Source organism: Anomaloglossus baeobatrachus, chromosome 4, assembly GCF_048569485.1.
Source record: "Anomaloglossus baeobatrachus isolate aAnoBae1 chromosome 4, aAnoBae1.hap1, whole genome shotgun sequence".
In the NCBI taxonomy this organism is placed as follows: Eukaryota; Metazoa; Chordata; class Amphibia; order Anura; family Aromobatidae; genus Anomaloglossus; species Anomaloglossus baeobatrachus.
The window spans coordinates 259,553,365-259,569,516 of NC_134356.1; the positions used below are offsets into that span (position 1 = coordinate 259,553,365).

The 16,152-nt window shown below is 42.8% G+C and overlaps 1 protein-coding gene across 1 annotated transcript in view; it reads right to left on the reverse strand.

Annotated features, from left to right (window-relative positions):
* The window catches only part of DCN (decorin), a 179,704-nt gene that overhangs the window by 105,879 nt on the left and 57,673 nt on the right, over positions 1 to 16,152 (reverse strand). Inside the window, exon 4 of the mRNA XM_075344797.1 lies at positions 9,972 to 10,185. Coding sequence (XP_075200912.1) covers positions 9,972 to 10,185 — 214 coding nt within the window. The remainder of the gene's footprint in view (positions 1 to 9,971; positions 10,186 to 16,152) is intronic.

The window sequence follows — 16,152 nt, forward strand, 5'->3', positions numbered from 1 at the left end:
AAGTTATTGGTGTTATTCTGGTACCTGGTGCTAATTTCTTTAATTATTTGACAAACCCTATTTAACTGGCAGCCTAACTTTCCAGTGTGCAGACTTTTGAAAAAGGGTGCGCTGTTCCAAAGTGACTAAAACCCTCTGGCGGCAGGTTGTCCAGATGAAGGCCAAAGGGGTGACCCTATCAGCCATAGCAAGAGAAGTTGGTCATATCAAGTTTGTGATTTTGAGAATATTGCATCTTTACAACATCACAAACTTCAAGTTCCCCAGGAAGGCTGTTCACCCTCCAAAGACAAATACAAAAGAGGACAGTATAAGGCGGAGAATCTCCATGGGTAATCGTTTCAACACTGCAGCTGGAATTGCTCACCAGTTCAGCACTGAACAGAGTAAGGATCTATCTCATCCTACAGTGTCACGATGTTTGAGAGCATTTGGACTGAAAGCCCAATTTGCAGTGACTAAACCTGTCATTATCACAAAGAATCAAAAGGCTAAACTCACCTTTGGTGAGGAGCATGTTGTGTGGACAGAAAAGAAGTGGTCCACAGTTCATTTTAGTGATGAAAGCAACTTTAATTTATTTGGGTCTGATGGGAAACATTATGTTTGTTGACAAACTGGAGAAAGACTGAACCCAAAGTGTGTAAAGAAGTCAGTGAAAGGTGGTGGAAGAAGTGTCATGGTTTGGGGAATGTATTTTGCAGCGGGAGTTGGATCTCTCATACAGGTACATGGCAGAGTGAATGCAAGTGTGTATCAGAACCTTCTTCAAAAACACGTGGTTCCTTATTTGCATTCATCACTCAATCAGCCAGCAATTTTCATGCAGGACAATGCCCACTGTCACACATTGAAATGGGTAAAGCAGTTCCTTGAAACAGAAAACATTGAAACTATGAAATGGCCACGCAGAGTCCTGATCTAAACCAATAGAAAACCTCTGGATAATCCTTAGTGACAAACTTATGGCCAATAAACCCACAGCAGTCAAAGAACTGTGGAAAAGACTGAAAGAAGAGTGGACCAAAATCCCACCAGAGCAATGTGAGAGATTAGTGATGTCATGTAGCCGCAGATGTGCTGAAGTCATTCAAAGCAAAGGCCTGTACACATCCTACTGATTGCTGACTGTTGTTACCTTCAGAAAACGTCTTTCTCTGTGCTACAGCCATTGCTGTTCTCTAATTATGATCATCATGTTTTGGACAAAATAAAGGTTTTATGTTAATAAACTTTGAATCTTCTGTAAAGCACTTGTCTAGTGGCATGGTGTACCCCTTACAAAAAACCGTCAAATGTTGATCAATGTAGAGTACATTATTTCTGAAAAAAGTAAGTGATCTGACATTGTTCTCTAATTTTGATTTCCAGTGTATACTTGAGCTGTGTATGTGTAGTAGACTTATGTGTTTACACAGCAGCATTTTGCATGTTTGTTTAGGAGAGTTGGGTGTATGTAAGTAGTAGACATTTTTGTGTATGTTACAGAGCTATATTATTACATTACAGAGCTGTGTGTGTATGTAGGAGAGCTGTGTGTGTTTATATCTGAGCTGTGTGTGTATGTAGAAGCGTTTTTTGTGTGCAGCAGAGCAGTGTGTGTACGTAGCAAGGCTGTGTGCATGTAGGAAATGTGTGTATTTAGGAACGTTGTGTGTATGAAGCAGAACTTTATCTGTATGTATTAGAATTGTGTATGTACTGTATGTAGCAGGGTCATGTGTATATGTTGCAGAGCTGCGTATGTAGCAGAACTGTGTGTGCATGTTTCAGAACTATATATATATGTAGACGAGTTCAGTATATTTGTAGCAGAGCTGTTTGAATAAAGGAAAGCCGTGTATGTATCTACGAGAGCTGTGTGTGTGTGTGTGTGTGTGTGTGTGTATGTGTTTGTATGTAGCCAAACTGTGAGTGTATGTAGCAAGCTTCTTTTTGTATGTAGAAGAGCTGTGTGTACATGTAGGAGAGCTGTGGATGTATATAGCAGAGCTATGTGTGTATGCTTTTAAAGCTGTGTATGTAAGAAAGGTGTGCGACTGTAGCAGAGCTGCATGTGTATGCAGCAGAGCTGTGTGGGTATTTAGTAGAGCTTTAAGTGTACTTAGTAGAATGGGTTGTGTATCTACTGCCTATGTTTGGATCTATACAGTATATGTGGGGAGTGTACTTACAGTGAGTACACTCCTCACATTTTGTAAAATATTTTATCTTTTCATGAGACAGTGTTGTTAACATTAATAGCTGTGTGTTGAGTTATTTAGAGGGCACAACACATTTACACTGTTATACAAGCTGCACACTGGCTACATTACATTGTGTCAAAGTGTCATATCTTCAGTGTAGTACCATGAAAAGATATAAATAATTACAAAAATGTGAGGGGTGTACTCACCTTTGTGATATTCTGTACTGTCTAGGTATGAAAAAGACACTAGCACCAGGATCTTTGGAAAAAAGTGTGAATTTATTACCATCACAGGAGTGTGTTTTTTATAATATGATCATACTGTACATATATGTATGTATATACATATACAGCTGGAGAAATAAGTATTGAATACGTCACCGATAAATAAATATATTTCTAAATATTTTTATTGACATGAATTTCTCACATGTTGGTAACAACCCATCCAATCCATAAAGGCAAATAAATCAAACCATAGATGTTCATAAATCTAGTGATGTGTAATAATAAGAAATTATTGAATGTTCTCAGTGAGAGGAACTAAAATAGAGAACATTCAATAATTTTTTAACTGGCTAACACGGTACTAAAACATTTTCACTTGTAACTAATAAGAAATGACGCATGGAGAAAGTATTGACCACATAAAGAAAGAGAATTGCAAAAAGAATAACAACTGCTGAAATCTATCAGCAATTAGAAAACTATCCTGAAACTTAGTGAAAAATAGTATCAGCTGGATCAACTGATGGCCTATAAAAAGGTGTCTCATTACCAAGGTGCCACACTAGAAACATCTCCTGCAGGGTAAAATGAATGAGCTGTGTTAAGACCTTCATAATCGTATGGTTTGAAAACCTACTGATGGCATTGGTTACAGAAAACTTTCTAAAATAGTGTTGGTTACAGTGAGCACTGTTGGGGCTATAATCCATAAGTAGAAAAAACATTATTTCACCATAAATCTCCTATGACCAGGTGGTCCCCGCAAGACTTCAGATAGAGGAAAGAAAATAATTATTAGAAGAGTTCACCAAGAGCCAAAGACCACCTGTGTAGACCTACAGAAAGATCTGGAATCAGCAAGTACAATTGTTACAAAGAAAACAATAAGGAATGCTCTCGACCTCCATGGCCTGTATGCATGATCACAACGAAAGACTACATTGCAGCACTGAAAATATATTCATCTGTGATTAAAGTTTGCTCACAACATTTACATATGCCTGTGAAGTACTGTGAGAATATAGTCTTATCATATGAGACTAAAATGTAACTCTTTAGATCCTATTATGCACACTGTGTTTGGAGGCCAAAAAGCACTGCATGTCACCTCAAAAACACCATACCAACAGTAAACTTTTTAGGTGGAAACATCATAATGTGGTTCTGTTTTTCGGTATACAGCACTAGCAAACGTCATGTGATTAAAGGAAGGATGAATGGAAAAATCTACTGAGACATTCTTGATAAAAATGTGCTGCCATCTACAAGGATGATAAAGATGAAATGAGGATGGACATTTCAGCAAGACAATGATCCCAAACACCCAGCCAAGGAAACTCAATGGGTTTCAGAAAAAGAAAATAAAGCTGCTAGAATGGCCCAGCTAATCACCTGACCTGAACCCAATAGAAAATTTATAAAAGGAAGTAAAGCTCAGAGTTCGTAGATGGAGAACAGTGAACCTTCAAAATTTGAAGAGTATTTATGTGGAAAAATTGTCAAAAATCACAAGTAATGCATTTGACTAATTTCTCCATACAGGAGGAGTCTTGAAGCTGTCATCACCAACAAAGGCTTTTGTACGAAGTAATAAATAAATGTGAGCAAGCGTGTTCACTACTTTTTCCCTCTGTCATTACTCATTATAACACATCACAAAACTATGGACATCTATCATTTGCTTTCTTTGCCTGTGTGGATTTCATGGGTTGTTATTAACATCTTCTGAGAAATTAATGTCAATAGCAATTTTAGAAATATATTAACTTAGAAAATTGGTGACATGTTCAATACTTATTTCAACAACCAAAATACTGAGATACAGTGGATAAGGTCATTCAAATTCTAGAAGACATTCATGGAGATACCCCCAATTCAAGGAATCTGTGCATCTGTCTATTTCTTCAGGTTCAAAGGGTAGGATAGACCGTGGTCCAGTACATGATCACGTTGCAAGAAGTGACAGCTCATATCACTAAGAAGAATAAGGAAGTGTATCAAGGGCTGAGACTGTTGGAGGAAGTGTTCCAGGATCAGTTGATTGGTGGTTAAAAGGATCCATATAATAGGCAAGACCTAAAAGAACACTTACAGTATACCCCCAACATAAGATTTCAAGAAGTTAGAGCTGAAGCCAGGGTCCGAGAATGGGAGGTGCCAGTCTTGACAGTAGAGATCTGAGGCCATGAGGTAACCACTTCCAAGCTGCCTAGCGTGGAGCCCAACTGGGCCCAAGAGCTTGGCAATAGATCCAAGAAATCAAGAAGGAGTTACATGATGTTAGAAAAAATTCTGCAAAACTGGCCAAGCACAAAACCACACTGTAATATTAAAGGATACCAGAGAGGGACAATCTTCAATTGAGTGATCAGCAATACTGCCTGCACCACATACCATGGGAGCATGGAATTGAATGCTGGACTTGCGGTGTAAGAGGGAACATCTGCAGAAATTGGCCAACTGAAGAAAACCAGCAAAGGGGGGCGGTTGTTAAACTAAGGCCCCACATTTGAGGAGCCCACCATCGGGTTTGACATGTCTGTGGAGAAAAAGGAAGACTCTGAAGGTCTAGTTACTAATATACCCATGATGTGGACTGAGTTTAATGGAAGGAAAATTACATTTTTGATAGATACACTGTGTGCAGAATTTTTAGGCAAATGAGTATTTTGATCACATGATACTTTTTATACATGTTGTCCTACTCCAAGCTGTATAGGCTTGAGAGCAAACTACCAATTAAGTAAATCAGGCAATGTGAATCTCTGTAATGAGGAGGGGTGTGGTGTAATGACATCAACACCCTATATAAGGTGTGCTTAATTATTAGGCAACTTCCTTTCCTTTGGCAAAATGGGTCAGAAGAGAGATTTGACGGGCTCTAAAAAGAAAAGTCCAAAATTGTGAGATGTCTCGCAGAGGGATGCAGCAGTCTTGAAATTGCCAAACTTTTGATGTGTGATCACCGAACAATCAAGCATTTTGTGGCAAATAGCCAACAGGGTCGCAAGAAGCGTATTGGGCAAAAAAGGCGCAAAATAACTGCCAATGAATTGAGGAAAATCAAGCGTGAAGCTGCCAAGATGCCATTTACCAACAGTTTGGCCATATTTCAGAGCTGCAACCTTACTGGAGTATCAAAAAGCACAAGCTGTGCCATACTCAGGGACATGGCCAAGGTATGGAAGGCTGAAAAATGACCACCTTTGAACAAGAAACTTAAGATAAAACGTCAAGACTGGGCCAAGAAATATCTTAAGACTGATTTTCAAAGGTTTTATGGAATGATTAAATGAGAGTGACTCTTGATGAGCCAGATGGATGGGCCAAAGGCTGCATCAGTAAAGGGCAGAGAGCTCTATTCCGACTCAGACGCCAGCAAGGTGGAGGTGGGGTACTGGTTTGGGCTGGTATCATCAAAGATGAACTTGTGGGACCTTTTCAGGTTGAGGATGGAGTGAAGCTCAACTGCCAGACCTACTGCCAGTTTCTAGAAGACAACTTCTGCAAGCAGTGGTACAGAAAGAAGTCTGTATCGTTCAAGAAAACATGATTTTCATGCAGGAAAATGCTCCATCACATGCATCCAACTACTCCACAGCGTGGCTGGCCAGTAAAGGTCTAAAAGATGAAAAAATAATGACATGGCTCACTTGTTCTGATCTGAACCCCATAGACAACCTGTGTTTCCTCATAAAATGTGAGATCTACAGGGAGGTAAAACCTCTCGGAACAGTGTCTGGGAGGCTGTGGTGGCTGCTGCACGCAATGTAGATCGTAAACAGATCAAGCAACTGACAGAATCTATTGATGGTAGACTGTTGAGTGTCATCATAAAGAAAGGTGGCTATATTGGTCACAAATTTTTTGGGGGTTTTGTTTTTGCATGTCAGAAATGTTTATTTCTAAATTTTGTGCAGTTATATTGGTTTACCTGGTGAAAATAAACAAGTGAGATGGGAATATATTTGGTTTTTATTCAGTTGCCTAATAATTCTGCACAGTAATAGTTACCTGTACAAACAGATATCCTCATAAGATAGCCAAATCTAAAATAACCCCCCTTCAACTTCCAAAAATTTTAAGCTTTGATATTTATGATTCTTTTGGGCTGATTGAGAACATAGTTGTTGATCAATAATAAATAAAATCCTCTAAAATACAACTTGCCTAATAATTCTGCACACGGTTTAGAGGTTACCAGGTGATTACCATGCCTAAAGAGTACTTCCAATGACATTTGCCTGTGGTGGCCCGCTCCAGAAAAGTGGCATCCATACACTAGATGGCTTATAATCAGCTATCTATTCCTGTTGCAGGGGCGGTTTGGAGGAAGATACATATCTGTGGACAGAATCTAGAATGAAAAGGATCATGTTCGTAAGAGGCTTTGGCAGAGGTTGACCTATTGTGACTCTTCAATATTCAATCCAGAGCTGGGGTGGGTATGTAACAATAGAGTCCACACTACCACCGGATACACCCCCTACATGCTGCTGTTTGGTTAGAGAAATCATTGAGTTGGAACCAAATCCACAGGAGACCTGCACGAGAGCCAATATCAGTACTTGGGCACAAGAACATTGGTCCTTACCCCAAACACTATGGAGATTGGTGTAAAAAAACGTTTGGTGAAATGGACCAGACGGATACAACTCCAGTGCAATAAGTGCCCGTTCAAACAGGAGATTAGGTTTTGGTCTCGGCTAAGTGTCCTAAGATCAAGTTGGGCTATTGGTGGGATTTTACTCCTCACAGGGAGACACATCGAGTTCATGCCAGCAATCTGGTCTATGAAGTCTGACCTGAAAGACAGCAAGAGGTGATGGCTTGGGAGTTGCATAGCAACATGCTCGAATGAGAAAATCCCCTCTTTGAGCTCCCAAAGGAACAACGGGTTACCATATGTAGGCGATCTGCTGGTCAGGAAGATGAGTTGATAAGTAGAACCACTGTCTCCTACTATACTGAAAGATGGGCCAGAACCTGAACCTCTGCATGAAATTCCCAAAGCCCCAAATGTCACGGTGGTATCACTGCAAAAAAACGTTTTAGAACAAAGCATGCTAATTTGGCATCCTGACTACAAGATATGCAGAAGATGAGTTCATTTGGCAAAGCATTGTGCAGAAAGTCTGAAAGTCTGTTAGTGAAAACAACTTTTGTGCACATTGGAACTTCCCTTGAAGAATAGGAGTCTCTTCACCCGAAGACTGGTGATTAAACAGAAGAGAGGAGTGTAAAGGGGTGGCCAGAAGAAGATACTCAGATTCAGTACCCTACAGCATTTGAACATCAACATCGTCATCTGCCAGAGGACCAGAGTTATCAGGAACTAATCTGTCAGGAGTGTGTTTCTTTGGGTGAAGAGTTGGAGGGAGATGCCGAGTCAGGTGACCACTGTTGCACAGTTACCAAATATAAAATGCTGAGCCAGCGGCAGGAAGACAGATTTGGCACCAAGAACATTAAGGCAACAGACGTGTGTGCAACAGAGCAGGCTCATGTCATCTGCAGGGGAATGATCTTGAAGCACATTGGACCCAGAGGAACCTGAAACCTGCATACCCACCCATTGACAGAGAATTCAGAAGCCTGCATACAATTGCCAGAAGAGCCCAAAGACTGCATAACATCACCATAGGATCCCAAAGCCCAAAGTCCAAATACGGTCATCATAGAATACCAAAGACCAAATATCGTCACCAGAGAAACCGCAAGACTGAATATCATCATCAGAGGAACCTGAAGACCAAATATCATTGCCAGAAGAACCTAAAGGCTGAATGCTGGCAAAAGAAGAATATTGATCTAAGTGGTGAAACACAATAGATTGGACATTGAGAACCAGAGACTGAGAAATGAAAATTTGTTCCAGGGCAGCATCCAAGTGAGCTGGGCCATTACTTCACACATGGCATACAGTACAGACAGACAGAGAATATCCTATTATTAGAATTAACTGCTTGTGTAGTTCATTGTCATGCAATCGTACCAGGTCTATTGAACCAATGAAATTAGTAGGTCTATGAAAGCTTATATTTCTTTGTTTACTCTATATTGTGACCCTACTAGAGTGACCTGGACATAACTTTTAGTGTTTGCACATACTTGATTAGCCGAGTATAACTATAAAATGTACCAAATGTCATTTAATTTCTGTTGCTTTTTATTTCTTCTTTGCCTGCTGTTTACACAACCCTCCTCCATCTCCCTGTTCCTACCTAATAAAAAACCATTGAAGTCACCACTGAGTTGTCCTCACTGCGTATTATATTCCAGGCTTCTATGTTACTATTGGATGGTACTTCACTGTACAGATGGTCAATGATCCAAAAAAACATATTGTGAAAGCAACCTAGGAGTTTTTCAGACAAAAAAATGTAATACTCTGCAATGGCCTTGTCAATCACCAGTTCTCAACCCCATCAAACATGCATTTCAAGTTCTCAAGAAAAAAACTTAAAGGCCCCGTTACATGCAACGATGTATCTAACGATACATCGCCGGGGTCATGGATTCCGTGATTCACATCTGGCATCGTTAGCAACGTCGTTGCGTGTGACAGCAAGGAACAACCGTTAATGATGGAAAATACTCACCTTATCATCCATCGTTGACACGTCGTTCCTGTTAACAAAATCATTAATTGTTGATCTCGCAGGTCGTTCGTCGTTCCCGAGGCAGCACACATCACTACGTGTGACACCTCGAGAATGATGAACTGCAGCTTACCTGCAGCCACCAGCAATGCGGAAGGAAGGGGTTGGGCGGGATGTTACGTCCCACTCATCTCCGCTTCTATTGGGCGGCCGCTCAGTGACGCCGCTGTGACGCCAAACGAACCGCCCCCTTAGAAAGGAGGCGGTTCGCCGGCAACAGTGACGTTGCTAGGCAGGTAAGTCCATGTGACGGCTCCGAACGATATTGTGCGCCACGGGCAGCGATTTGCCCGTGCCGCACAAACGTCGGGGGCGGGTGCTTTCACCAGTGATATCGCTAGCGATATTGCTGAGTGTAACACCCCCTTGAGGCTGAAAGACCCAACAATTGAAGTCAGCTGAAGTAACGGCCTGGCAAAGCATCACAAAGGGGGAAACCCAGCTCTTGGTGATGTCCATTGTTCCAGACTTCAGGCAGTCATTACCTGCAGGATTCTCTACAAAGTATTAAAAATGAACATTTTATTTATTGTAAAATAAATGTCAAATTATTTTAGAGCTCCTGAAATGAGGAGACTTTGTAGAACACTGGTTGCAATTTCTGAACACTTCACAGGATATTCTTGTTCAATCCCTTTAATTAAACCTGAAAATCTACGTTTTAATTGCATCTCAGTTGTTTCCTTTTAAATAGAAAATAGTGGCATTCAGAGGCCAAATCACAAAGATTCGGTCATTGTCCAAATATTTCTGGACCTAACTGTATATGTGAACACACATATACAGCATCTTCTTTATATTTTATACAGCCTCTCAACATTTTTAGAATTGTAATTGTAATTACGATACATCTTAAGGAACTCAACTGACATTGTCACCTATTTATAACTTACCAATAACAATCATGTTGTTCAGTCCGTCAAATACAGACTTCTTCACTTTGGTTACCATATTTTCATGCACACGCAGCTCTTGAAGTGACTTGGGCATGTTGGTAGGGAGTTCCTTCAAGTTGTTTTTCGATAGGTAGAGTCGTTCCAGCTTTGTGAGAGGTGCAAAAGCTCCAGTACTGATTGATTTAATTTTATTGTTAACCAAGATTAATGCCTACAAGCAAAATGTGATATTATTATTATCTAATCAATGTTTATTTGTTACAAATATGAGGCAAATCAATATCATCAAGATTATGCTGTCATGCACTCTAGCAAACTGAGCCCGCAGTTCTAGTGTTCTTTAAAAAGATTTACTTTGAGTTCAGTCTGGTCATCCATGGCAGCTAAAGCAGGATGGTCTTTACTCTTTTGGGCACATCATACGCTTCCTAAGCCCTTCAACATCACTATATAATTTCATGAAACAAGTCAGGATATAGTGTAAGGCCCAGTGACTAGGTCTTTTACAACATTATGATAGCATCATAGCGCTTAGTAATCTCCAGAGGTGGCCACGAGGCTGATCTGAGGATGTGAGCTATGGAAGTAAAGACTGCTCAGGTATGAAGCAATAGAGGGTTGGATCGGAACCTGGACCGAGACCGCGTGAATCGTTTTGCTCAATTGTAAGTAGTTTCCCCCTTTTACTAAGGAGGATACCCTAGAAAAATATTTTGTTGGTAACCCCTTTTTTGAGATCTATTCCTATTGTAAAAGTTGTTCCTATTGGAGAAGCTCAACGTAACATACATTACATTCTAGATCCCAAAAAATTATAACTTACTAAATGATTAATTGATGGGAGTCAAGTTCTCCAAGAAATGTAATAAGATAAATAAAATAATACACATTTAAATTGTAAACATTTTTCTACATATCTTAATTAGCAAACAGGTATGCTTTATCTAGTCTGTCAGGATTTTAAAGATGGCAAATGCCATTGATCACAACCTGTCTTAGATTTCAGAGACCAACCAATAGGACAAGCTGAACATCTGCATATGTGAGGTGAGAGTTGTGTCCGGTCAGGCATTGCTCTGTTCCTGACAGGACAGTGAGTGGAATTGGATAAAAAAGAAGATAAACACCTTTCTTTATATAACTAAAAAATTACATCCATTTAAGTCAATCTGACACTTTTATTGCATCAATTAGCCCATCCTACTGTGTGTCTTCTGAAATCTAGGATGGGATGCACAATGATATAGATGGCAGTTGCCAACGTTACACTGAAATTCATTAAAATCCTGATGAGTGCACTAGATAAAGCATACTTTTCTGGTAAATAAAGGTATTTAGAAAATATTTAATATTTAAATGTCTATTATTTATTTTATTACATTTCTCAGAGAAACCCTTTAAGGAACCAATTTATTATGGCAAGAATTTTTTACATTGCTGTACATTGCTGATAATCTGTAATTCCCACTAAATATCGTGTTAACAGGAAGACAATCAGCTGCTCAAACCTCTATCAATCCTTAGAGTAGATCAACTTTATTTTTCAAAGGTGGTTTTCCTGTCTTTGTCTTTTTTTTTTCTTATAAACATATCTTAGCATTTCTAGCCAAATCCCAGGTTAATTAGTCAAGTACCACTTTTTGAGATAGCATTTTCTCACCGGTAAATACCTGAACTTGGATTATGTTCTATATAGCATAAGATTAGTGATGAGCGAGTACTAAAAAGCTCGGGTGCTCGAAGCTCGGGCCGAGCCTCCCAAGATACTCGTGTACTCGGCCCGAGCAACGAGCCCAATGTTATCCTATGGGAGACCCGAGTATTTTTGTGAAATGACCTCCCGGCAGCATGGAGAAACCCTAAAAATGGCACAAAAGTCTCAGAAGAGTGCTCAAATGACATGGCAACAGCATGGGGAAGACCCCTTGAAGCATTTATCACTCAAAAGTCACAGCTGTGAACAATTTTGTCCGCGTTTTACGCCATTTTTACGGACTCACCAGAAAACCTTCCAAAATGACCCCAAAATGATTTTTCATGGCGGAAATGTTAAGGGCACATACCCAATAGTGAGATAGAGCTGGTGTATGTTACTTTTTGAGATCAATACATGAAAGATTTTACGTGAAAACATTGTGTGGCACTCCGATGTCCCTGAGAAGAGACGTACATGAAGGCCTCTTGAGTCTAATGTGCCCATTTTGAGGAAGTGAGTCTTTGTAGTATTTTCCTTTGCCAGGGCAGTCCTAAATTGTGAGGTTCACCAATGCCCCTGCATACAGACGTGCATGAGGGCCTCAAAACATTAAGTGTCCATTGTCAGGAAGTGGGTGTATTATAGTATAGCCCTTAGGCAGGGCAGCCAAAAATTGGGAGGCTCCACATTGTCCCTGGGTAGAGACGTGCATGAGGGCCTCAAAACATTAAGTGTCCATTTTAAGGAAGTGGGTGTATTTCAGTATAGCCCTTAGGCAGGGCAGCCAAAAATTGGGAGGCTCCACATTGTCCCTGGATAGAGACGTGCATGATGGCCTTTAAACCTGAAGTGCCCATTGTAAGGAAGTGGGTCTATTTCAGTATAGCCCTTTGCCAGGGCAGCCAAAAATTGGGAGGCTCCACATTGTCCCTGGGTAGAGACGTGCATGAGGGCCTCAAAACATTAAGTGTCCATTGTCAGGAAGTGGGTGTATTATAGTATAGCCCTTAGGCAGGGCAGCCAAAAATTGGGAGGCTCCACATTGTCCCTGGGTAGAGACGTGCATGATGGCCTTTAAACCTGAAGTGCCCATTGTAAGGAAGTGGGTCTATTTCAGTATAGCCCTTTGCCAGGGCAGCCAAAAATTGGGAGGCTCCACATTGTCCCTGGGTAGAGACGTGCATGAGGGCCTCAAAACATTAAGTGTCCATTTTAAGGAAGTGGGTGTATTTCAGTATAGCCCTTAGGCAGGGCAGCCAAAAATTGGGAGGCTCCACATTGTCCCTGGATAGAGACGTGCATGATGGCCTTTAAACCTGAAGTGCCCATTGTAAGGAAGTGGGTCTATTTCAGTATAGCCCTTTGCCAGGGCAGCCAAAAATTGGGAGGCTCCACATTGTCCCTGGGTAGAGACGTGCATGAGGGCCTCAAAACATTAAGTGTCCATTTTAAGGAAGTGGGTGTATTATAGTATAGCCCTTAGGCAGGGCAGCCAAAAATTGGGAGGCTCCACATTGTCCCTGGGTAGAGACGTGCATGATGGCCTTTAAACCTGAAGTGCCCATTGTAAGGAAGTGGGTCTATTTCAGTATAGCCCTTTGCCAGGGCAGCCAAAAATTGGGAGGCTCCACATTGTCCCTGGGTAGAGACGTGCATGAGGGCCTCAAAACATTGTTCCCATTGCAAAGGAGCGGGTCTCCTGTCGTTGTAATGTCCATTCTGCAAAGAATGGGCGAAAAAATTTACCACTGGGGGTATACCTGAAACAAAGACCTAACTATTGTAACGGTCATCATGATGGCGCATGAGGAGAAGGAGGAGCAGTCCAGCGATTATCCAAAGTCGAGAAGTGTACCCATGGGTGAGTGGAGGTACATGGCAAACTTTAAATTCCGCTCTCATTTGCTGGTGGTGTGGTGAAGTCTGGACCAATCCAACCCTTGTTCATCTTTATCAGAGTCAGCCTGTCAGCATTTTCAGTTGACAGGCGGGTGCGTTTATCTGTAATGATTCCACCTGCGGCACTAAAAACACGCTCTGACAAAACGCTAGCAGCAGGGCAGGCCAGGACTTCCAAGGCGTAGAGAGCCAATTCATGCCACGTGTCCAGCCTGGATACCCAATAATTGTAAGGCACAGAGGAATGTCGGAGTACAGTTGTTCGATCTGCAAGGTACTCCTTCAGCATCTGGGCAAACTTAGGATTTCTTGTGGCACTACCCCGCACCTCAGGGGCTGTGGTACGTGAGGGGCTGAGAAAACTGTCCCACATCTTAAAGACTGTTCCCCTACCTCTGGCGGATTGGACTTGTGCCTCTCTCGGCTGTACGCCTCGGTTGTCCACTGATTCCTGACCTATGCCGCTAGCGTTTTGTGAGGGGAATGCTTTGCCTACTTCCGTGAGTATGGCCTTCCGAAACTGCTGCATTTTGGTTGACCTCTCATCCACGGGAATAAGAGACAAAAAGTTCTCCTTGTAGCGTGGGTCTAACAGTGTTACCAACCAGTAATGATTGTCGGCCAAGATGTTCTTAACGCGAGGGTCACGAGACAGGCAGCTTACCATAAAGTCAGCCATGTGCGCCAGACTCTTAACAGCCAGGACTTCAGTAGCCTGACCAACAAGATGACTGAACATGCTGTCCTCCTCCTCCTCCTCCTCCTCCTCCTCATCTACCCTGTCCTCTGGCCAGCCACGCTGAATCGAGGATATGACTGGTGTGCATGTCATATCCTCAATTTGGCCGGAGAGTTGCTCCATGTCTTCATCCTCCTCCTCGTCATAGTCCTCCACTGCACGTTGTGATGAGACGAGGCTGGGCTGTGTGTTATCACCCACACCCACTACTGTTTCTTGCTGCAACTCATCGCGCTCCGCCTGCAATGCATCATGTTTGTTTTTCAGCAGGGACCGTTTTAGAAGGCAGAGTAGCGGTATGGTGACGCTAATAATGGCGTCATCACCACTCACCATCTTGGTGGAGTCCTCAAAGTTTTGGAGGATGGTACATAGGTCTGACATCCATCTCCACTCCTCAGGTGTTATGTGTGGAGTTTGACCCATTTCCCGACGGCTTAGGTGATGCAGGTACTCAACAACTGCCCTCTTCTGCTCACATATCCTGACCAACATGTGCAGAGTTGAATTCCAACGCGTGGGGACATCACACACCAGTCTGTGAGCCGGAAGATGCAAACGGCGCTGAAAGCCGGCAAGGCCGGCTGAAGCAGTAGGTGACTTTCGAAAATGTGCAGACAGGCGGCGAACTTTTACCAGCAGATCAGACAGCTCTGGGTATGACTTTATAAACCGCTGAACCACGAGGTTGAGCACATGGGCCACGCATGGAACATGTGTCAGCTGGCCTCGCCTCAAAGCCGCCACCAGGTTCCGGCCATTGTCACAAACGACCTTTCCTGGCTTTAGGTTCAGAGGTGTGAGCCAGTGATCTGCCTGCTGTTTCAGAGCTGTCCACAGCTCTTCTGCATTGTGGGGTTTGTCACCTATGCAGATTAGCTTCAGCACAGCCTGTTGCCGCTTCGCCGAGGCAGTGCTGCAGTGCTTCCAGCTTGTGACTGGTGTGGAGGGCACAGTGGATGAGGATGCGCAGGAGGAGGAGGAGGCTGAAGAGCATGACATTCCGGAGCTGTAGAGTGTGGGTGAAACACTGACTGAGGTAGGGCCTGCAAACCTTGGTGTGGGAAGGACGTGTTCCGTCCCTCGCTCAGACTGGGTCCCAGCTTCCACAATATTAACCCAGTGTGCCGTCAACGAGATGTAGCGGCCTTGCCCACAAGCACTTGTCCACGTGTCTGTGGTTAGGTGGACTTTGGGTGAAACAGCGTTGTTCAGGGCACGTGTGATGTTTTGTGACACGTGGTTATGCAACGCGGGGACGGCACACCGGGAGAAATAGTGGCGGCTGGGGACCGAGTAACGTGGGACAGCTGCCGCCATCAGGTCACGGAATGCTTCTGTCTCCACCAGCCTAAAAGGCAACATTTCCAGCGCAGGCAGTCGCGAAATGTTAGCATTTAGAACTGTGGCATGTGGGGTGTTGGCAGTGTATTTGCGCCTGCGTTCAAAGGTTTGCTCAATGGATAACTGAACGCTGCGCTGGGACAAGGACGTGCTTGATGATGGTGTTCTTTCTGCGTAGGCAACTGCAGGTGCAGGAGTGGAGGAGGCTTGTTCGCAGGCAGCATGGACAGAGGATTGGCTCGCATGCACAACCAGCGAAGACGTAGCAGTGACATCAGCAAGCACTGCTCCTCGACTCTGTTGTACTTCCCACAAAGTCGGGTGCTTGGCTGACATGTGCCTGATCATGCTGGTGGTGGTCAGGCTGCTAGTTTTGGTACCCCTGCTGATGCTGGCACGGCAGGTGTTGCAAATGGCCTTTTTTGAATCATCTGGATCCAACTTAAAAAACTGCCAGACTCGTGAAGACCTAACATTTGTACAGGCACCTTGTGTCGTCG